General features: G+C 38.8%; 1 protein-coding gene across 13 annotated transcripts in view; it reads left to right on the top strand.

The window, feature by feature from the left end:
- Positions 1-23,333, top strand: part of ptprt (protein tyrosine phosphatase receptor type T) — a 475,570-nt gene that overhangs the window by 81,112 nt on the left and 371,125 nt on the right. For all 13 annotated transcript variants that reach the window (XM_088070228.1, XM_088070218.1, XM_088070225.1 and 10 more), the window contains exons 3-4: positions 19,340-19,500; positions 22,285-22,395. In XM_088070228.1, the coding sequence (XP_087926354.1) occupies positions 19,340-19,500; positions 22,285-22,395 (272 nt within the window). The remainder of the gene's footprint in view (positions 1-19,339; positions 19,501-22,284; positions 22,396-23,333) is intronic.

Raw genomic sequence — 23,333 nt, 5'->3', positions numbered from 1 at the left:
TTTCCTTCTTACTCACTATTTTAAATAACAGAGAGTGTTAGATGAGGTACCCATTTTCAAGAATTGATTGCACAATATTTACTTTGTTGTCATACAGCCTTTTGCAACATAGAACTAGAGTTGTTATGACAAAGTCACCACACTCAACAGACAAAAACAGCAATTATACTTTGCAGAACATGGGAGTTGCTGCTGCTGCCTTGATTGTTAAGTATGCAATGTAAATCATCAATCAATCACATTTTATTTATATAACACCTTTAAAAACAAATCAAATGCAATCCAAAATTTATACAATTAGGTAATTCGACCCCTCGGATCCACAGTCCTTACGCATGACATATTCAGTCATATTAGGACCTCAATCACCGTGGTTTTACACATTATATCGTCAAATTTGGATGAATAAAAAGTGTAAATCCCTGGAGAGCTATGTTAGCACTATGCTAAATGTCTTTTGTTGAGTTTACCATGCTACCTTTATGCTGCTGTGCAGGAAAAAAACAAAACATAACTGGGGGGCACCTATTATAAAACTGTGCACACAAATTAAAACATTAGGTTTTATTTTCTAAGTGACCACAGAGGGGCTCTTGCATGTAAAAGAATATAAGCAGCAGTTATATGAAAAATCTGTTTATATAACACCTTTAAAACAAATCAAATGCATCCAAAGTGCTTTACAGTTTCACTGAAGACATAAAACAAAAACAAGGACAAGATAGGAAATAAGCAAAAATGAATCTTAAAAAAATTATCTTAATAAATAAATAAGTATAAACCACAAAACTGTGACAGTAAGACACTACATAAGAGCCAGACTAAAAGAATAATAATGATAATATTTACAGCTCCTCTCAGATAATTTGTCAGGCTGTTCCAGTATTTTGAGCTTAATAGCTAAAAGCAGAATCACCAAAGCAATGAAAAAATTCTGCATATAGCGTATGCTTATACTGATATTGACTTGTGCTTAGCTTCCACACTAGTAGATTTGGTTTATCTGAGATGCTAGCAAAGCAACACAGTACCTAAAATAAGCACATCAGAAATGTTAGTCAGGTCAAACAACCAACTACATAACCTCCTATCTTTTAATGTTACAGTTACGGCATATAATAACAACTGAAATAAACAAGTTTGCTGATTTCACATATCTCCACAATTCACATCAGTTGCCAGTTCTTTATGGGAGTCGCTGTTGTTGTTAGCGTGACCTTACAGTGATTCGGATTATATCAGGCTAAATGGACACCACGCAGCCAATCAGAACTGAGTGTTGACCCACATCACGGCAAAATTACAAATCACGATCATCACTTAAGCATTCCTATCGTCGTTATGGATTCCACAACTGATAACATGTCAACACGACCTAATCACTCATTATCCACGCCAAGCTTTCCTGTAAATACTGACAGCCTACCCAAAATATTCTAAGCTAATAATGACAATGAAGTGTTTAATATATCAATATTTCAGGTGTCTGCTAGCATGCTTGTGGGTTATTAGCCTGTGGCAGAAGGATGCTTATTACCCAGAGGGTCTGCTCACACTTCTGCGCAGCTCCTGAAGTTGCGACCTTGCTTGAATTTCAGTCGTTAGTCCTAATTAAAATAATTGTGGTTTGTAATGTTTAAAAATAAGACACCACAGCCTTCAAGTGTTTACGTGTAATTAACTGGGTTAGAAACGGATTAAAGTTCTTGTTTCTGGTCTGAAAGTCTGCCTGTCGACGGCTGACACACCTGCAGTGAAGTTACTTCAAAGCGCTTTTCTGCTTCCTGTGTTGGGAATCTCTTTCTCTCTCGCTCTCTTTCAATCTCTCTGTCTGTCGCTGTGTGTGTGTCTTTCTCTCCCTTCATTTGTCTGAAACAGAATTTTCAAGTGCACCTCTTTGGTATGCCACTCACATACGTACAGAACCAACACGCACAGTGGCTGAAAGGCAGACTGCACGTACAGTTGTTTATGCGCACAAACACACATTCACACGGCCTTCTGAATACATGCAAATATAAAGCCGCTCATGCACAAAAACACACACATTTAGACAAACACAAACATATTTTGTTGTAGGTCAGTGCACATACAGAGATACACACATGATTAATTAATGTGCCACAAACCGACAGCATCTGAATACAGTAACAGTTGTAGAACACTCGAAATGCACACAACATTACAAATCTGCTGTCCACCGGATACATGAAAAGCAATAAATGTTCTTGGACATCAAAACATCTTCTTGGTGTCAGACAGTAGGAGTCCCTCTTAGTTCACATGGTAGAAATAAAAATGTGAATACTTTTGTAATTCATCCACTCAGATTTACAATCTGTGCAAACTAGAAATGCAGGATTTTGGAGTTTTTGCTGATATTCATACTGATATATATATAACAACTCATTTGACTGATAACCAATACTGATACTGATATGTATATTTTTTCCCCAATTAATTTCAGTGATCATCAAGTCTCTTATGTAGTGGTATTAGCATCATATTACACATGCTTTTATTGTGATGTCTCACCAGCAGATGTAGAAACAAAATACAGTGCTTTTCAATTTAAGTAATATTCATTTACTGTGCAAAATTTAAACAAAACCTTTAGCGTGGGGTTGATGTTTTGCACCTGTTCACTTTGCCAATAATAATAATAATAATAATAATAATAATAATAATAATAATCATAATAATAATAATAATAATAATAATAATCTGTTTGGCATATTGGCAGAAATCAGCATGTTAGCAGATTCTGATAATTCATTTTTAAAGCCAATATCTGCTGATATCGATGATGTGCTGATATTATCATGCATTTTCAGAGCGTACAGTTTTATAATTCATACACTCTTTTTACAATCCGAGAATACGAGTTTGTAATTCATGCCCTTGGATTCAAAATACATATGTAGGGTTTTGTAATTAATTTCCTTGGATTCTCAATCCGTGCTGAACTGTATAGTATTTCGTGGTCTTGGATTTTTCACAATTTGTGCCAATGGTTTTGTAATCCGCCCCCTTCGGGCTCAAAATCTGTGCATACTATTTTGTAATTTGACCCCTTCAATCCACAGTCCTTGCACATGACATATTTAGTCATATTAGGACCTCAGTCAAAGTGGTGTCACACATTATATCGTCAAATTTGGATGAATAAAAAGTGTAAATCCCTGGAGAGCTATGCTAGCATTATGCTAAATGTCTTTTGTTGAGTTTACCATGCTACCTTTATGCTGCTTTGTAGGAAAAAACAAAACATAACTGGGGGGCACCTATTCTAAAACTGTGCACACAAATTTAAACATTGTTTTATTTTCCACTAAGTGACCACAGAGGGGCTCTGCTTGAAGTTTCCTTGCATGTAAAAGAATATAAGCAGAAGTTATATGAAGTTATATGAAAAACAAAGTATTTGTTTTCACAGTCAGAGAAAAGCTTAGAAACATTTAAATGCTGCAGGTAATGGTCAGAACGAAGCTCTGCATATGAGAGAAATAGCGGTCATGACATTTCTGAAGGTCATTGTGGACGGACATTATCCGGACAACCCTTCTTTGAATTGTTTTTGCAGTGAAATAGCCTCATTCATCAGGCTGCTCATCCCGAGCCAACATCATTATTCATTCCACAAATGCGTTTACTTTGCTGTTTATTGTATAATTTCAAAACACTTCCCACTCAGAGCAAGATAATTTCTATTTTCCCCTTTTTGCTTTTGTAATTTGATATGTCTAATTTGCATGAGAATACATGGATTGGAAACCCAGTCTAAGCAGATTTGTGTGTCTTTTTTTATATACATCTTTCCTACTTTCTCTTTCTCTCTTCTTTTGTTAAGTCTACTTTCTCACCTGTCTACCTCTCCCTCCCTCTCTCCCTCTCTCTTGCTCTCGCTCAGTGTGAGTTCTCAAATGAGGCTTGAGAAGGCAAATAACCAAGATGGGAAATGTGTGGAAATGCAGAAGTCATTAAAAAGCCAATTACCCACAGGTTCAGTGCTACAGGGAGGAGATCAGGGAATAGTGGAGAGCAATCGTAAACCCAGTGATATATGGAAACCAAATAGCTCTGTGTGTGTGTTTTCTTGACACTGTGTGTGTGTTGGATTTTGTTTTGCCCCTTTGTGTTTTTGTGCATCAATTTGGGAGTGTGTATGTGCCATTTGTGTGTCTTTAAATGTGTGAGTCTGTGTGTGCAGGTCTGCTAATGTGCAGCCCACTTTTTGTGTCCATGCATGCGGCACTAAAGTGTGTGTGTGTGTGTGTGTGTTGTGTGTGTGTGTGCGTGCACGTGTGCATGCGTGCATGCATGCGTGTAAATCAATGTCCCAATGAGAAACGGATGTTTAATTCACTGTGTCATAAATCTGGGTTGCAGGGAACAATATTAAACTTTATTACCATTTTTCACGTTCACTTTACACTGTGTGAGAGTCATCTATCACCGAGGAAACACACACACACACACACACACACACACACACACACACACACACACACACACACACACACTCACACTCACAGAGACAGATAGACACTTGTATTGTGAAAGAACAGAACACACACACATACACACACACACACACACACACCCAAACACAATTACACATACCAGGTAAGCCAGCATGTGAGGTCAGTCACACCTCATACCTCATACATTCTGTATATGTAAACACCCAGTCACACACACACACACACACACTGCCCCCTCCTCTAAACAAACTGGCGTTTACTATTTCACTCCATACACACCACACACACACACACACACACACACACACACACACACACACAAACATCATTATCCACTGGTAATTATCTGTGGACTCCAGAGAAACAGGGAAAGATCACATAATTACACTCGTCACATACACACCTCGGATCCACACACGCTACACTGAGCAATGCATCAGCCCCGCAGGGTCGTCTTCATTAAAGGGAAATACCACTGAACTTCAGCTGTTTTATGAAACTTTTATGAAAAGGCCAAATTGAGTTTTGACTGTGTGATGAATGAAAACTACTTTGGGGAATGTAAATCTGCTGCTGCTCTGAGTTTCTGTTGGAGCACAATATGACTTTGCTCTCTCCGTGGCTGGTTTTATGTCGATGTTTTTGCTTTTTCTCTGCGAAGTAAAACATGATCTAGTTCTTTGGTTGCATCACATTGTCACTCGCAACTCATTAAAAACAGGTGGTGGCACGCGACAAACTTTGATGCTAAAGGTGCCCTCCTGTGTCAGTTTTGGATGCTCAGGGATAACATGTCAATTTATGCTTGTAAAAGAAATGTAGAGTTTCTGCTTGTAAAATGCATACAGTCTTTTTCAAAATAAACTTAGAATGTAGTTGAGAAAATGTTTCTAGTTTTACTTTATAAGTACAATATGTTTTGGCTTAAAATTAAGTAATCGTTATAATAATTGTTATTAAAATAATGTATCATTGCTTGACATACATCACAGGACACCACTACCATAGTATTCTACACGTACTATCGCATTTTTGTTGCAAAAAATTTAACTCAATCGACTTTCGGTTAGGGTTAGGGTTAGCGGATGGGTGCTACATACTACTGTAACAGACCAATTTGTATGAATAGAAAGTATTAAAAAAACGGAAAAAAAGGAGCCATTCTCTCAACCAACTAACTGCCATCTGACCACTCAAACCTCTAATTTATGAAAAGAGCAAAATAAGACGATGGGCTTCCTCACTGGCTGCATCTGTATAGTCGGTAGACTGTAACAGTATCACAGTGAGGTTTGAGTTTGAAAACAAAAAACCTAAAAAATCAGCAGCCTAAACAGAAAAGATGGTTCCCTCTTCTTTCACCTCTTTCATTGTTCACTTTCTTCTTCATTCTTTTGATAGTTTTCATTTTACCCATTTTGTCCTTTAACTGCTCTTTCAGTGTTTCAGTGTTTTGATACTTTAAGTTTTCTCTTCTTTTTCTTTTCTCCATCTGTCACCCTCTCCTTTCTCACTTGCTCTTTTCTTTCGCCCTTTAACCCTCTCTGTCTTGATACATGGTGACACCTCAGGCCTGCACACACTCCTCTAGCTACATCCTCCAACACACACACACACACACACACACACACACACACACACACACACACACACACTCACACACATTGACAGATGAGACACCCGGGGGCAGAGCAAAACAGAAGACGACCTCCCATCCATTGTCTCCAGTGTCAGCAGTCACATGCTCAGTCTTCGATCTCCTATAGGTCAACCCACCCGTGACCCGCACAGGGAGGGCTTTTTGGGATTTAGAGTTCCCACGGGTCAAATCTAGCACGAGGATTTACTGTACGGGTTTACATTTCTATAGCTGTGTGTGTGTGACTTATAGCTTCACTATTGATTACCTATCTATGAGGAAACAGAGAAGTTTTCCCTAAAGGCCTGATCGATAGTGCCAATCTTCCTGTCTTTACCACCTTATTAGGGAAGGATTATAGCAGCTTTACGATGGCCTGCAGGCGCCTGTGTGTGTGTGTGTGTGTGTGAGAGAGAGAGAGAGAGAGACACTCCATCCATTCCTTCCTTATTTAACAGCAGAAAACTCAATGAACAGACTCCACTGTCTGAATACAGATAGGTGTGTAGGTATACACCAAGCGGCAACTTCTGGGGCTGAAAAATGAAGCCAATGTGGAAGTTTAAAAACTTGCAGTTCCTTTAATGGCCACTTGAGGCTGGCTCCAAAAAAAGAGTCAATCCCAACCCCCATGTTAAAATTTCCAACTTTAGAGCAAATATTACCATGTTACAGCTGGAACAAAAAACAGTTTTGGTCTCTAAAGCTAAATTCAACATTCTTGATGGTGTATCGATACACCCATTGTATCGATGCATCGGTTACCGTGATCATAATTTATCAATGGGTAAACGGCAAAATGTAGCGGACCTAAGTAGTGGAAGAAATATACAGTTAATTATTTTAATATTGTGGTGAAAATGGTGTTAGGGTTAATGATGCTGACGCACAATCAAAACGTCTATTCATCACTGATCAGTTGACCACTTTGCCTGAAAAGTTAGCGGTGGAAATTAATGTTCTGGAAATATACTATGAAGACTAATTACTAACAAATGTAAAGGTAAAGAGTATTTAGTAGAGGCATGCATTTTTTGTCAGCACTCAGCAGCATCGCTTCAGATAATAGCGGATCAGGGCAGGATAGCACCGTGTCATCAGAGACTGAAAGATTTTTAGTCTGCATTTCCAGGGATTTTTTTTTTAACACATTTTGGCTTTTGTAAAAACGGAGACGTTCTCGATAAAACGTTTGCCGTTTGCAAAAATGCAGATACAAGATCAATACAACGGCAGTTTGCCATTTTATTATTGTGTTAACTTATTATGTTGATTTATTTATGAATACCTTCCAAAAAAACTGCTGAATCCTGACTTGATTATCCAGCATCCAGGTATTTATTTCAGAACACTGAAAAGAGGTCTTGCACTGAATCTTTGTGTTGTTCAGTGGTTCATGCTTTTCCAGTGTTTTACCTCCACTACCACTGCATAACAACAGGCATTTTCCTTTCTTCGATTTTTGGCAAAAAAAAAGTTACTATATCGATTTGTAGTCATTGAATCATATCATATCATATCGCTGTTCCTGTATCCTTAGGTAAAGAGTATTTAGTAGAGGCATGCACAGGCATTTGGGGCCACTTTGAGTGACAAGTTGCCGCAAAGGTGACAATGTCCTTGAGGGAGTTCTAGGGAGTCCCCAGAAGAAGTGTATTTTCATTATTTATTTCAGTATTAAAAAGTGTCAAATCATGTGTCATATGAGTGACTTTTCTGATCATACTGTATATCCTGATATCTGATCTGATTCTGGTCTTAACCCTTTCCTAGCCAGGATTTTTGATCATATTCCCTTTTTCTTTCAAGACCTAAATGATAAAATAGGTTGTTTTATATTGGCTTCTATTATACATACAAATGATGTAATCAGGCAGATAGGGGCATCAGATCAGAAAAACAAAACAAAAACAAAAACAACTCACATTATTCAATTTCGAGGGCAAGTAAAGACATGGTTTGTTGTTTACAGTTGTGTCAGCGTGCATTTTGCTAATACGCTACGTGCATGATTGACAGGTCCTTAATTAAGATGTAAAGTCTTGTTGATTGTTAAATAGCGGTCTACTAATTAAACACAATAGGGTAGATACACATAAACACACTTCAGCAGAGACAGGACTGATTCATCCACTGTAAGATGCTGATGAGAGTTTATGTAAAAGTGCTGAGGTGCTTCAGACGGAGCAGCTCAGCCGACAGCGTGTTCCTGTATCTGATCCAGATAGTTTCACTTCAGGGTCCCTTAACTCATTCATAATAAACCTGTGGTTACAACATATCTCCTCCTCAGCATCTTTATACCCACCTGTGAGCCTAATTAACATTTCAGTATGCAGAGGAATAGTGTTTAGCTCAGTCTCTTGTATTTGGCAACATCCAGCCTCAGTAGCTGCTGCAGTAACTGGAGTTGAGGTGGTGCAAAGTCCAGGTCTGGGGTCTACAGCGGGCGGGGACTAATCTGTGTAAAGACAGCAACAGAAAGTTTGCTGATCTGACCAGGAGTTCATTTTGGCTGAATTCCAGTTGCTTTTTGAGTAACAGAAATCCATGTCTCTTGATTGTCAACCATTTTCTGCGTTTTTTAAAAACTTTTTATTTGTTTTTCTTGAAGCAGCTATGACATCAGGTTACCCTTAGATTACCACAAAAGAGGCAGCAACTTCTCTCCACTTCTGCATTTGAATTATATTGATTCAGGCTTTGGAAAATCCATCCAAAAGTCATGAGAGAGAAATAGTGATAGCTATTTTTTCTACCCTTTATCTTTATACCAGTGATACTCAATTTACAGCCAAATCTGGCCCTCGATAGGGTGCCAGGTGGCCCCCCAACCATTTTCTAATTCACAATAAAAAATAAAGTGATTCATACTGGGAATATCTTTAGTACTTTAAGTAGACATAAGGTGCCATTGTGCATAAAACAGCATCTAGATAGAGCATGTTTATCAAAAAAGTGCCAGTCGAGGATCAAACGCACCACTCAACAGAGATCCTGGCAAAGCCCTTTATGTCCTAAAATCCTAAAAATGTCCTCAAAATCTTAAAAATGTCCCAAAATCCTAGAAGCATCCTTAAATCCTATAAACATCCTTAAATCATAGAAATGTCCTAAAATCCAAAAAAAATCCTGAAATCCTAGAAATGTGCTTAAATCACTAACAATTCCAAATTCCTAAACATCCTAAAATCTTAGAAATGTCGTGAAATCCAAGGCAAGTCGAGTATCCCTGCTTTATACTTTTTTCTCACATGTGATTCTATGTTGAGATTGCAGCATCGCAGTGCAGACTGGCCTGCAGCGAGCATGGATATGACGTTCTTACCACAGCACTGTTGTTAAGAAATACACATCACAGCACCTGAAATTTCACTGCCATTGTGTAAAATCTGGTCACTACTTTGACACACGTGAATAACAAGCCTTCAAAGACACCGAAGAGAAGAGTCGGTGTGTAAAAAAAAGTTGACACAACAGTGAATGAAGTAAAAAACAGTCACGGGAGCTGCATGATAGACGTTTCCAGGCCACATGTGGACACACGACGCCATCAAATCACATCTGTATCGCTGGATTTTTGAAAAAAAAAGAAAAGAAAAAAACGTCAAAATTACAAATGTAAACCGGGCTCTCAGATGCTTAAAGAAGCGCCAGAGATCCTCGCTCAGAGCTCAGAGGACATCTTAATCCAAAACACGACAGACACAAAACATCCGATAAGGAGAATGAAAGAGAGATTTAAGAGCTACACAGCCAAAAACCAGCGCGCTTTGAGCAGAGACCCCAGGGAGCCATTTGAGCACATCGCACTCTGTGAACATCTTGCATCGGCGTCGTGTTTCAACAGAAAATCTGGGGATGTAATTGATCTATTAAAGAGTGATTTAATCGGCGCTTCTTTCTGCTTTGTTGCACAAACTGCTTTCATGTCTGAACCTCAAAATGCCCTTGTTTTGTAAAAAAGTTTATGTAGATAGAAAGTTTTTTTCTTCTTCTTCTTCTTCAGAGAGCGGAGAATATTTTATGTCCTTTGATGGAGATGTAGATAACATGCAAATTATATTTTTATGCGTACAGCACACACACAATCCTACTTCTGTTATTTTATGGAGGCTTTTATAGAAACCTGAAAGAAAAAAAATATTCCAAAGACATGCTGTCCTGGTGGGAATTGAACCTTCACCCTCTCAGTGTTGCCGCTTTGATCATTCCACCCAGCTCCCCTTCTCTCTTTCAAACAAAGTTGCCAACATTTGCTTCGTCATTGTGATTTCTTTCTTTTATTCGCCTCCTAAATTCCCCTTTGCCGCCAGGTGTTGGCGAAGTGTCAAAATTTGGCTTTTGTATTTTGTACAAATGAAGAGAGCCAGCCAACCGCAATGTAAACCAATGTAAAAGCATTATGGAAGCTATTTACGGGGTTTGTGAAGAGTGACAAAATCCCCCAGGCGCTCACAGACACACACATGCACACACACATTCAGACACACACCACCTGCTCCATTTGCTGTAATAGGGGTAAATGAATTAGATTTTGATGCTTTAAAAGCTTTTTTCTTTCGACTCATATTGAAAGTAAATTTCTCTCTAATGGTGAGGTGTCTGTGTTTACAAGCCACTGATGATGGAAAGAGACAGAAAGACTGAGGGAGACGGAGGACAGCAGGGAGAGAGAGAGGGGTGGATTATAAATGGATTTTTAAAAAAACGATACAGACAGGGATGGAGTGGACAGAAAAGAGGATGGAAGATGTAGAGGATGAAACAAAGGACATGAGCACATACATTCAGACACATGAATGAGTTGTTTGTGCTTATGGTTTGGCCCTTTGCTCCGATAATGGCACTTCAATTATCGATTGATCGCTTATCAGATTACTGCAAGGCCAAATGACAGCCGAATAGGAAAAGTGTGATAATATTAGATGGCAGAAGAGATAACAGAGAAAAAGATGTTATGAAAGACTGTGGATAGAAGAAAGTTATGTATGTAGCTGTGAAGGTCACTTTTATTGCTATCTGTTGTCACGATCATCTCTGTTTGCTGTTGACATCACATTCAAACCCATAAAAGACATTTCAAAGTGTTAAAAGAATTAAAACATCAGCTTTTAGTAACTTTAAAGAAACAAAGTTGGGGAAGCGAAAAGTTACAACAGTGTAACGAAACAGTAAATGCACTAAATGTGCAGTAAATAACTCTCGTTATGAATCTGAACACAAGCTGCATTCAGTGAAGCAGACTGTGTGCAGAGACACAGGTAGCTATAGTATATCTGAAATACATATGAAGGTAATAATCAGCCAGTAACAGTGAAAAAGTCATGAAACGCTTATCTCCTAATAACCTTTCTGGTATAACAAATATGGTTATTACATGTGTCCCGAGCGAAATATTTAGAATCCGCAAAATCAGCCTCAAAATGAAGAAAATTGGAAACTGTTGCATGAGAGTCTATGGAGCACAGCCGTGTTGCTGTCAGAGCTGGCCAATACTACGCTATGATTGGCCAATCTGCTTGAGGGGCGGGACTTAGTGAAGAGTCAGTTGTCCGAGTTTGATATGAAAATATGTTGATCTGCATGCTGTTCTTCTGTCCACGTAACAGTGGCTCTTACTAACGTTACATCATGACTCAACAAACGTGCAAGTAATATACATACAAGTAAAGTATACACACACACACACACACACACACACTGTATATATACTGTATATATGTATACAGTATATATACTGTATATATGTTTACTGTATATATACTGTATATATGTTGGTATAGACTATTGATAATTATTTATTTATTTTAAATAATTTTTGGCATAAGATAAGCAAGAGTCTATTTATACGGGTGTGTATTATGTAGTATATATAATGGTCAGAATTGTAAAGATTAAGATATAGGTGTGTGTATGTGTATGCTTGCGCACAAGCCTTGCATTTCTGTGGGGGAGTTTTTGTAACGGTTTGATTATGGAATAAAGGGACAGGGTTAAATACATTCATACTTCTTCCTACTTCCTTTTTCATATGCAAATTGTTGCAATTTGTAGATTAAATTCATTATTCATTATTAAATTCCTTTTTTCTTTCTCTTTTGTTATTGGTATATAAGTAACAGATTGCTTATTTAAAAATCTATTTTTCAAGTGCTCATTTAGTTGTTGCTGCAAACTTCTCTGACTTGCCTGCTATATTGATCTATATGCGAATGTCTGTTCTACTCTCACTTTGCTTCTGTGGGAGAAACTGAGGATTCAAAGGGAATGGACCACTAGACAGATGGATGGATGAATCGATGTAGGTTGGATAGATAGAGAAGGAGAGAAAGGTAAATAAATGAGTGTTGGCAGGAAACCAAATGAGCGGGAACAATCAGGGCATGAAGAGGATGAGAGGGTTCCTGCAGCTTTGATTATGTGGGATTTACATATATGTTTGTGTGTATGTGATGATGATGATGATGATGATGATGATGATGATGATGATGATGATGCTGGGCCATTACACAATCAGGACACAGAACATATGGGTTCCAGCACGCGTGTTTGTGTTTGTGTGTGTGTGTGTGTATGTGTGTGTGTGTGTGTGTGTGTGTGTGAGAGAGAGAGACCTCAGGGGGAATTGGGTGTACTGAATGTGTGAAATGGGCCGAGCACCGATGTGATGTTTGTGTGTCTGACTCCAGTGATTCCCTTTGCCATTTTATGACAACGATGATGATGAAGATGGGTCATTTTTACCAAACAACAGTGTATTTTGTCATCCAGCTCAAGTCACGTCTGCGCCACATCTGATGCTTATGTATCCTCTGTTTCCTCATATTCTCCCTCCTTTCCTGTCTCCTCATCTCCTGCTTCCTTTCCTCACTCACTGTCATCTGTCCTTCCTTTCACTGGTCTCTGCCTCTCTTACTCCCTCTCCCTCATTCTACATTCAAAAATAATTTACAGAGAGCGATGTAATATTTATAATATCACTATAATGTATTCTTATTTTTCATTTTCCTCCTCTTCCCTCATTCGTCATCTTGCCTCAATCTCTCTCTTTTCACTTTCTTCCATCCTTTATCTGAAATGATTAGAGAAAGATAAATACACTCTGTTTCAACATATGCAACCTGCTGCTACTAATGGAAGAGAAATGACAGCCAGCACGTCCTGAAACGATGTTAAGTAGGAAAAATAGTTAGATGTGTGTTTCTATGTGTGTGGTACCTTCTCGTTTTTAACCGGCATCCCACGCTGTTTATAACCAGTTTTCTGCCCCTGTAAAGGGACTCAGTAACTCCCTTGGCCTCCCACACACAGTGACGCATCAACACACAAACGCACACACACTCTCGCACATAGGGAGTTCAGTTTGATGCGCTGTAAAGGCTTGTTTTCCTTTGTTTTGCATAGGAACATGTCAGGTAAATACATTTTTTATTATTATAAACCATTAGAAATAGATTTGATTCTTTCTTTTCTTCACTTTTTAGTTGTATGAAGTGGAATATGTGTTTGGATAAGTTTCACTGAAGCACTTAATGTGTTTCAGGTGCTACATTAAGCCTTAGGGGCTGTTTGGTGCGTTTTATGTGCTTTAAATTCTCTTTTTTTAAAAAATTATTTTGGCTGTGTACATATGTAGAAAATGATATTTCCACTAGGTGCACTATCACAATCAGTGTTGCTGCAAATCGCTGACATATCCCAGGCTGCAATAATAATAATACAATTTTAAAAAATCAACTTTCCATGTAGTATACTGAAAATAATACACCCACCGCCCATATTAAATGAGCAATATGGGATAATTTAGAGCGATACAATATGATATGATTCAATGACTAGAATCGATATAGTATTTTTTTTTTTGCAAAAAAATAGAGGAAAGAAAATGCCTATCTCTATGCAGTGGTAGTGGAGGTAAAACACTAGACAAGCATGACACACTGAACTACACAAACATTCAGTACAAGGCCTCTATTCAATGTGTGTGAAATAAATACCTGGATACTGGTGGAGTCAGGATTTAGCCTTTTTTTGCAAGGGAATCAGAGATAAATCAACATAATAAGTTAACACAACAATTAAATGGCAAATTGTCAGTTTTTTGATAATACACTGAAGAAAACATACCTATATTTTGTTCAATTTCTGCCAATATAGCCCCCTCTTACACACTGGTCCTTTAAAACACTTCAAACTCTCAGGTCAATTCAAAATAGATTTAACACTTTGTACAAAATCCTACTTTCACACTTCGCTTTAGTGACAAGTATGTAAGCGTGAATGTTCTTTGACTTCTGTTGTGAGAGACAAACTGTATTTTGAGCCTTTATTCGCTCAGCGCACGCTGACTTCACTTTAATATTCTAAACAGATCAACACTGCTGTGCAGATCCACCACAGCAGCTGGGGGTTAAATGCTGTGCTCAAAGGCACTTCAGTGGCTCATAGACGCAGTTGCTTCTGCTTCTGCAGCCTTTTGATGTTGACGGCTTTGGAAAATAAAAGCAAATTCTCAACAGTATTTGTGAAAACAGCTGGTCTCGTGTGGCAGTATGCGCCGGAGTGTTCGTTGCACTCACACTGTTGACCCACTTATTCTGATGTGTGTGAGTGTGTCTGTATGTGTTGACGTGGAAGACAGATTCATCAGGTTTCCTCTCGTGAACATATTGCTCCTCTCTGACCTCACAGCTGAGAAACAACGTGTGAAATGAGAGTCGTGTGCGTTTGTTATTGTATGGGAGACAATGTGTGAGTGATATTTCATATGGAAATGAGTCTTTGTGATAGTCACTTTCTGGTGTGTGTGTGTGTGTGTGTGTGTGTGTGTGTGTGTGTGTGTGTGTGTGTGTGTGTGTGTGTGAGAGAGTGTGTGTTTTACATATATGAATTAAAATGCACCTGTTTGCTGCTGTGCCTTACGTGTGAATGCACTTGCATGTATGTTTATTTTCTTCTGTTTGTACGTACATTGTAACACATGTGCTTCCCCCACCAAACCTGGAGATGGTTGTCATGGTGAGAAGAGTCTCTGGGTAACAAACTTCACACTTATCGTCTGTGTGTCGAGTCGATTCAAGTCAACTTTATTTAAAGAGAGAATTTTAAATGAAACAATAACTTGGCAGAGAACTTTACAGAGCAGCAAAGGACAGAAAAATAAACCTGTAGAAAATGTTGCAGTGGGCATGGTGTGTGTGTGTGTGTGTGTGTGTGTGTGTGTGTGTGTGTGTGTGTGTGTGTGTGTGTGTGCGCGTGCATGCGGGTGTGAATAAGAAATGTAATCAGTCCGATTCACTGTGGAAAGACCTGGTTAGAGACCCAGGCTAGATTACTTCAACACACTCTCTCTCTCACACACACACACACACACACACACACACACATACACACACACACACACACGCACACACACAAACTGTCATTTTACTCCAGCAATAAGACACACTCCCTTGCAGCCCCACAGTAATATAACTTCAACAATATCAATACACACAGACGCACAAATACAGTTCATACACACACTCTCTCTCTCACACATACACACACACACACACACACACACACACACACACAAACACCACACAGTGCTACTATAGATTAACTCCATTACTCCATTTAGTCAAGCTGGAAGAGAGATGGATTAATTCTCTAATACACACACACACACACACACACACACACACACTCACATGCATATATATATATATATACTGTATATATATATATACTGTATATACACACGTGTGTGTGTGTGGGTATGAATATACATTCCTCCCTTTTCTTCTTCTTATTTTTGTTATGTGAATATACATATATGTATACAGATGAACTTTTGCAGAGGGGGACTGAACGGGCCGAACGAGCGAGTTGTGTTAAAGTATGAAAGTTTTATGGTTGAGAAACTGTAGATCCGAAGCAAACGGCTGTTTTAAAGGCAAAGGGAAGAGTTAAAAATATTCCCAATACAGTTTCCACTTAAACTGATATTGATTTTTGAAGTGGCTAAAATACATTTTGCTGCTGTCCCCATCCGCAGCATTGCTTAACCCTTTACAAACGGACCTCCTGTGGGAGGTCTTTGTTTGCAAGGTTATGTTTTAATGGAACTAAAATAAGCACCATAATAGCTAAAACAATCTCTCTTTTTGTTACAGAAAACTAAGGCTTCTCCATCACCATGTCATGACCTTAGGTTAACTTACTTTACATGCGGTGCAAATCTGGTATTTCACCACAATTACGCCAGTATTTCTCCATAATGGCCACGGGAAATTGCTTTTTGCATATTCTTGTATATATACCTATCTAAAAAATACCCATAATAGCTAGAGCATTCATTATTTTTACAGCAAGAAGCTAAGACTTCACTCTTTCCTGTCATCACATCATTACCATATGTTACCTTGCCTTGGGTGCAGTACAAACATAATTTTCACCAGAGTTTCTCTGGGGATTTCCCTGCAGGTGGCCGCAGGAGATTGTTTGCCTAATCATGTATATGTTGATCTAAAATTAAAAAGAAATTAAAGCCTGAACAGTCATTCATTTTGCTGGAAAAAGCTAAGGCCTCTGTGTTCAGTTGCATCATAGTTTACGCTCGTAATGACTTCATTGCGACTTGTTACCTGTGGTCCAAGAAGCTGTGTATGTATTACATCGAATGTGTATAGCTGCCTCATACAACCCCACTTAAAAAAAACACCCAAACTACTTTCCCTTTAAGGCTTTGGTATGTCTGCAGGAAATGACAATACATATCCTCATAAGTAAATCCGTGGATTTAAGGCTTCGAGTTTGTTCTTTGCTTCCTCTGCAAAGTCCTTCCTCTTCAAAAGTCACTGCACTGCCCTTTAAGCTCAAAATGCCATGACGTCCAGACAGCACTTTCTGCTAAAACGCATCAGTAACAGAATGAACAACTGAAAGACTTACATTTTATTTTATTTTTCCACCAGATTTTTCCTTTTTTTATTATTATTTTTTCACAGTTAGCAATGAAAGAAGAAATTACCCAAGATTTAGCAAAAAAAAAAGAAAACTGTAAAAAGTTTAAGAGAACCCCCCCCCCCCAAAAAAAAGAAATTAAAAAATACCAACAACCACCAACATGGAAATGACTTGGAAAAAATGCCTTTAAAAGGTTAAAATAATTTTGTAACATAATTGTAAATATATAATTGGGTTGTAAATAATAGCAAATTATTTGAAATAAAGTTTTTCCCAAGCTTTCCCTTTTTCCGCTACCCATTTTTCCCTACCGTTTTAAAAATAATTTTCTAAATTTAATAAGTTCTTGCAGTTTGTGAAACATCTGTTACCAAGTTGCTCATTGCCTTTCCACTGTGTTTTTGAAAGAAATCCCATCAGTTTGCTCAGAGTTTGCTTGTACAAGGCATCTAATAGCAGCAAAAGAAAAGTGATGTCGTTCCAGGTTCCAAAGGGTTAAAAGCAAAGATGTTTTATGAATCACTACATTAGATTTGATTTTGACTACCAATGGAGTGTAATGTAAAGGAATAAGGTGTATTCATCAGCTTATGTGCAGCCATAACACAACTAAGAAAAGCCATAAGAGATAAGAACCTCATACATAAAGTTTAAGAATCCAAATATATCCTTAAGCTGCTGTCCACCACACACACATTTTCTCTCTTTCATTCTACATTAATTCAGGACACTTTCACACCTCAGCAACAGAGCGAACACACACACACACACACACACACACACACACACACACACACAAACACAGAACTGCACAGTCACACCTGCTTGATTCAGTATCTCTCCTCTCCCACTCTCTCGCCAAATAGTCTCCCAGTCACTTCAAACTCTCGTACTGGCTGATGGCAGTCAGCCAAATGGAGCTGGCCGACCCATAAAAGCTCCATCCTGTGCCATAAAGCAGAGACTAAAACACACTTAAACCGCGAGACGGTGGAGAAAATGTGTTTGACGTCGTGGTTCAGAACCCCTGGGGTGTGGATACATTAAGACGCTGATATACGGCTCTGGTGGATTAAAGAGCTTGAGTTGTTTTTGCTTTCTTTTTGTTGCATTAAGCATCCGCCGAATGGCGTGCAAACCCAGCCGACCGTTTCTGCAGCACAGGATTGTTTTAGAAAGACTGTACTGACAAACACTGCTTGCAGAAGATCTCGCTGCTGTGGAAAGTTGGAAGGAATCAATCAGGAAAAATTTTTACCACAGTCTTACTTTGACCTCCTGATCTGCTCCTAAACAGAAACGGCATTCAAACAAATCTAATCAGTTTTGCAACCTGCTGATCAAAAACAATGCATGAAGAGAAGAAAACAAACATGAATGTTATTTTTTAAAATTCAGTTTAAATGAAATTGTTGATGTAGAACACAAAGCATTTATATAAGCGTTATTTAACTGTAACTTCAGACCCCCTGCCTGTTAATTTTTATACTCTCACTTTGAAGAAAGAAAGTGAATTTGCTTACTTATATTTCAGAGTCATTGCCTTTTATTCAAGACATTAAATTCTGATAAAGTAATAATACACAACTCATGGCCCCCTAAACATTTTCTACTTAACAATAAAATCAAGCACTATACTTTTATTACACATAAGCTGACAGAGTATATAAAGCAGCATTAAAATAGGACTTCATAAAAGTGCCAGTGGAGGATCCCCCAACAGAGGTCCAAGCTAAGCCTCCAATGTTCTAAAATCTTAGAAACATCCCAAAATCCTTGAAATGTCCTAAAATCTTAGAAACGGCCTTAAAGCCAAGAAATGTCCCAAAATCCTAGAAATTTTCTAAAATTCTGGAAACATCCCAAAATTCAAGAAACACCCTGAAATCCTAGAAATGTCAAAAAATCCTAAAAATGTCCTTAAATCCTAGAAACGTGTAAGGGGCTGCTTTGACTGGCCCCTGGCCTTGTGTCATTTTGTGAAAGTGGCCCCCAAGCAAAGCAAGTTGAGTCTTCCTGCTTTAGTGTGTCCTCAAACATTCGTGAAATGGGGCAGAATCATTGGAAACCGTTAGAACCAGCTGTACAACACGCCTGATTAATGATGAATTAATACCATTCCACTGACTGTTTTAATGGTTTGTTTCTTGGAAGCCTTTCTTTAAAACAATAACTGCAAGTATTGTTTTTGTAAGTAGAAGTCACTCTAAGGATCCTAATTTTAAATGTTCTGACCTTTCTCTTTCCGTTTCCTTGGCTACAGGTTCGTTCATGGTGGTGAACGCGTCGGGCCGGGCGTCGGGGCAGAAGGCTCACCTCTACATGCCCACCCTGAAGGAGAATGACACCCACTGCATCGACTTCCTGTACTCCCTGTCCAGCCGGGACGGAGCGAGCCCAGGAACGCTCAACGTCTATATCAAGGTGTGTGTGTGTTTGTGAGTGTGTGAGTTAGTGACTGACAGGGTGGGATGGAGTGACAGATGAAGAGGCTGATAGACTGAACAGATTAAACAGGTAAACAAACAAACAGACCTCTGTTCTCTGTCAAGGAGGGAGTCAGCTGGGGCATTGAGTGCTCAGGTGTGTGTGTGTGTGTTTGGCTTTTTGTGTGAGTATTCCCTTTTTTGCAGGGAAAAAGTGATGCTTGATATACTGCATTTGATAGTATTGATATTGAAGGAAAATTTTAAGTAAGCAGACGTATAATATGTTGTTTATTTACAAAAATCAATGGACACAAATGCATGTTTCGAATAGAAAATCATTAGGAACATGGCGCGTTTGTGTAAATGTACACGGACAGATTCTCTGTGTTGTCGGGCAGAGTGAATGTTTTATATCGTGGTCTGAAGGCGCTGATGGACAGGTGGGTGGAATAAAGAGCTGCAAAGGTTAGACTGCAGCTACAGATGGAGGTTATGGTGTTGAAAGTGCAAACCAGTGAACTCTGGGAATATAAAGATGGATGAAAGGAATGAAAAGATAAGACATGACATACAGAGATTGCCTGCGATCTGTGAGCAAGGGGATTAACAAATCACGGGTTTGGAGAACCAACGCGTGAAGTAATTGAAAAATTAATTATCTGATTAATGAGGAATAAATGTCAGAATATTGCGGAATCAAGAGTTAATTGGATAAATATAGTGATGATATTGTAACTACTGAGAACACCATCACTGAGAAGCCTTTAGAAGCAGAGGAATGCATCAAAATACTTTCATTTTTTGGTAGTTTAAATAAAGTGACAAGTGAAAAAGGGCATTTTGAAATATTGCTGAACAGGTTTACTGGGCCTAAATGGGGGCCCCTGGCCCTCACCAGAAAAATGTCACTCAATCAATATGTACAATCTTAGAAATATAGGTGTTAACTAATCATGATCATTTTTTTTCATATCAGTCAATATCGATATTTCAGACAAAAAGCTGAGAAAATTGCATTTTTGTAAAAAGAAAGTCATTTTTTAAGAGCAACATCAATTTCATATTTATATTTTTCCCCTTTTAACTTCTTATGTCAACTTGAAATGTACAAAAATAATGCTGAAAATAATAATCTGTTTGCGTTATAGTGGAACTATAGAGTGGAACCGCACAGCTACAGAACAGTCCCTAAGTAACGGCTTTGTTGTGATCTCTGCAGATTTACATGTTGTTCTGCTTGTTGTTGGAAGGAATCAAACATCAGAGATCAGTTTATTCTTTCAGAATAACCGAGCAGGAAACTCACTACACCTGAACTCAAACCGTGTCCACCGTGTCCTCTCATCATGTCCCCGTCACACTGAGCAGAAGGAGGGAGGGGGTAGACGGCTGCCGCCTACACCAGCGGAGAATGAGAGTGTAGCGGACACTGGCGGAGCACCAATGGAGAATGAGGATGGAGCGGACATTCGGAGACACCAGCGGAGAATGAGAACAGACGTTCGGCGACACGGGTTGAGACACCGGTGGAGGATGAGAGCGGAGCGGACACCAGTGGAGACCGCAGCGGAGAAGGCGGAAACACCTGAGGAGAAAGAGAGCGAAGCAGACATTCGGAGACACCAGCAGACACACCAGCAGAGAATGAGGACAGAGCGGACGTTCTGAGACACCGGCAGAGACACCGGCGGAGAATGAAGATGGAGTGGACATTCTGAGACACCGGCGGAGAATAAGAGCAAAGCGAACATTCGGAGACACTGGCGGAGACATCGGCGGAGAATGACAGCCGAGCAGACACCGGCGGAGACAGTGGTGGAGAATGGGAGCGGAGCAGACACCCTTGGAGACACTGGCGGTGACATCGGCAGAGACACCAGTGGAGAATGAAGACATAGTGGAGATTTGGAGACACCGGCAGAGACATTGGTGGAGACACCGGTGGAGACACTGTCGGTGGAGATACTGAGTGGAGTGGACATTTAGAGAACGTTGGAGAACCGATCAAGAACCCTTTCATGTTCCAAGGGTTCCGTTTAGAACTCACTAAGGGAGCCTCTAAAACTAGTAATTTGCTTCATTATCTATAGACCTCTCTGCCACTTACCATTGTTTAAGTTCTTGATGGAACGCATACTCTTTCAAAGAACCTTTTAATAACCGTTTTTGTCAGGATGAACCCTTTTGGAACCTTTATCCCTAAGAGTCTACTGACAAGGAAGAGATTCATGATGCCTACAAAGAGGTGCAAAGAAACTGCACAAGGGCCACAAAATAACCTCAAAATACAGACACAAAATTACCTAAATAAGACACAAAACAACTATAAAGAGACACAAAACCACAAAAAGATGCATTATGACTACAAAGAGATGCAAAACAAGGACGAAAAAAAGAGGCGAAACACCCGTAAAGCCTTTGTGTCCTGCTCCTGTGTAGGAGAGATGGTGGGGCCTTTCGCACATTTGTTCCCATATTTGTGTGATTGATAATCTGCCCCTGGCTTTTGATCATGGTTTTGAGGCTGAGTGTGGGTTTATGGGTAATGCAGTCAAAATGAAAAAAAGAGTGCCACCACCAATGTCCCTGACAGACAGTATCATCTCATTTATAGCAGTAATTGCAATTAATGCAATTATTAAATATTAAAATTGTAACATTTATTTTAGCTTAAGTTTCTCCAGTTTTACTTTCTGAAACATGAAGCTGCTGTGTTATAAGGTCCACCTTCTAAATCTCTTTTTATTATTTTCTGTCTCTTGTCCCCGTCTGCCTGCAGGTGAACGGAGGTGCTCAGGGTAACCCTGTATGGAACGCCTCTGATACTGTCACTGAAGGCTGGGTGAAGGCTGAGCTGGCCATTTCCACTTTCTGGCCCAACTCCTACCAGGTAACACACACACACACACGCTTTCTTCCTGTCTTTGCTGGCATGACACTTAACTGCAGTACAGACATGATGCACGGTGAAAACAATAATACAGTGGGCTATATTAAAATGACACAGAGAAGTAATGAGGCAAACTTTATTTCTCCAAACTTTATTTGCTTCCTGCTCCTCTTTGACCATCATCTCATTATCAAGCCAAAGAGAGTGAGCCAGAGATTAAACTCATCCTTTAATGTGACTGAGATGTATAATTACACTCCCCAATGTCATGTGCCAGGCAGATATTTAATATGCCAATATTTAATATTTCAACTGACCTGCCTGAGGCTGTTTGACTTTTTAATTGTTTCCACTCCAAAATTAAATATTTACTTGACTTTATGGACAGTGGAGTGTTTTTTTTGACAGTTGATGTGTGAAGGGTTCAATAAAAAGATTTTGTTTGGGGGGGGGGGGGTACTCAGTTCCTTTACTTAAGTTAAAATACTATGTTTCTGTGTATTTATGTATCTCTCTATCTATGGAAAAAGAAAATATAAATATTTATCAAAATAGTTTTCAGTCAGCTAACTCATTAATCAGCTAAACATTTTTGCTGTGCTGATATAAACAATTGTGTAGTTTTATTTTTATCAAAAATTTTTTTTGCTTTTTTTCCCTTAACTTAAGTATAAATAGGCTACTAATAGTAAAAAAAAAAAAAAAACAAACAAATAAAAAACCAAAAACAAATGTATTTTATATAACTCTTTTATTCCAAATCTAAATTTGTAAAGAAACTAGAAACTAAAACTGCTCGATACATGTAACAAGTAAAGTATCTCCCCCTGAAAATGTAGTGAAGTAGAAGTTTTAATTGGCATGAAAAGACGATACTGGTAGAAATGTGAGGTACTTGTAGTTTATTTTAAAGAACAGTACCTGAGTAACCGTAGCCT

This window comes from Plectropomus leopardus, chromosome 2 (genome assembly GCF_026936395.1).
Source record: "Plectropomus leopardus strain MGB_pleo_1.0 chromosome 2, ASM2693639v1, whole genome shotgun sequence".
Classification (NCBI taxonomy): Eukaryota; Metazoa; Chordata; class Actinopteri; order Perciformes; family Serranidae; genus Plectropomus; species Plectropomus leopardus.
The sequence above is the reverse complement of the archived record's forward strand: the minus strand, read 5'-3'. Positions and strand labels throughout refer to the sequence as shown.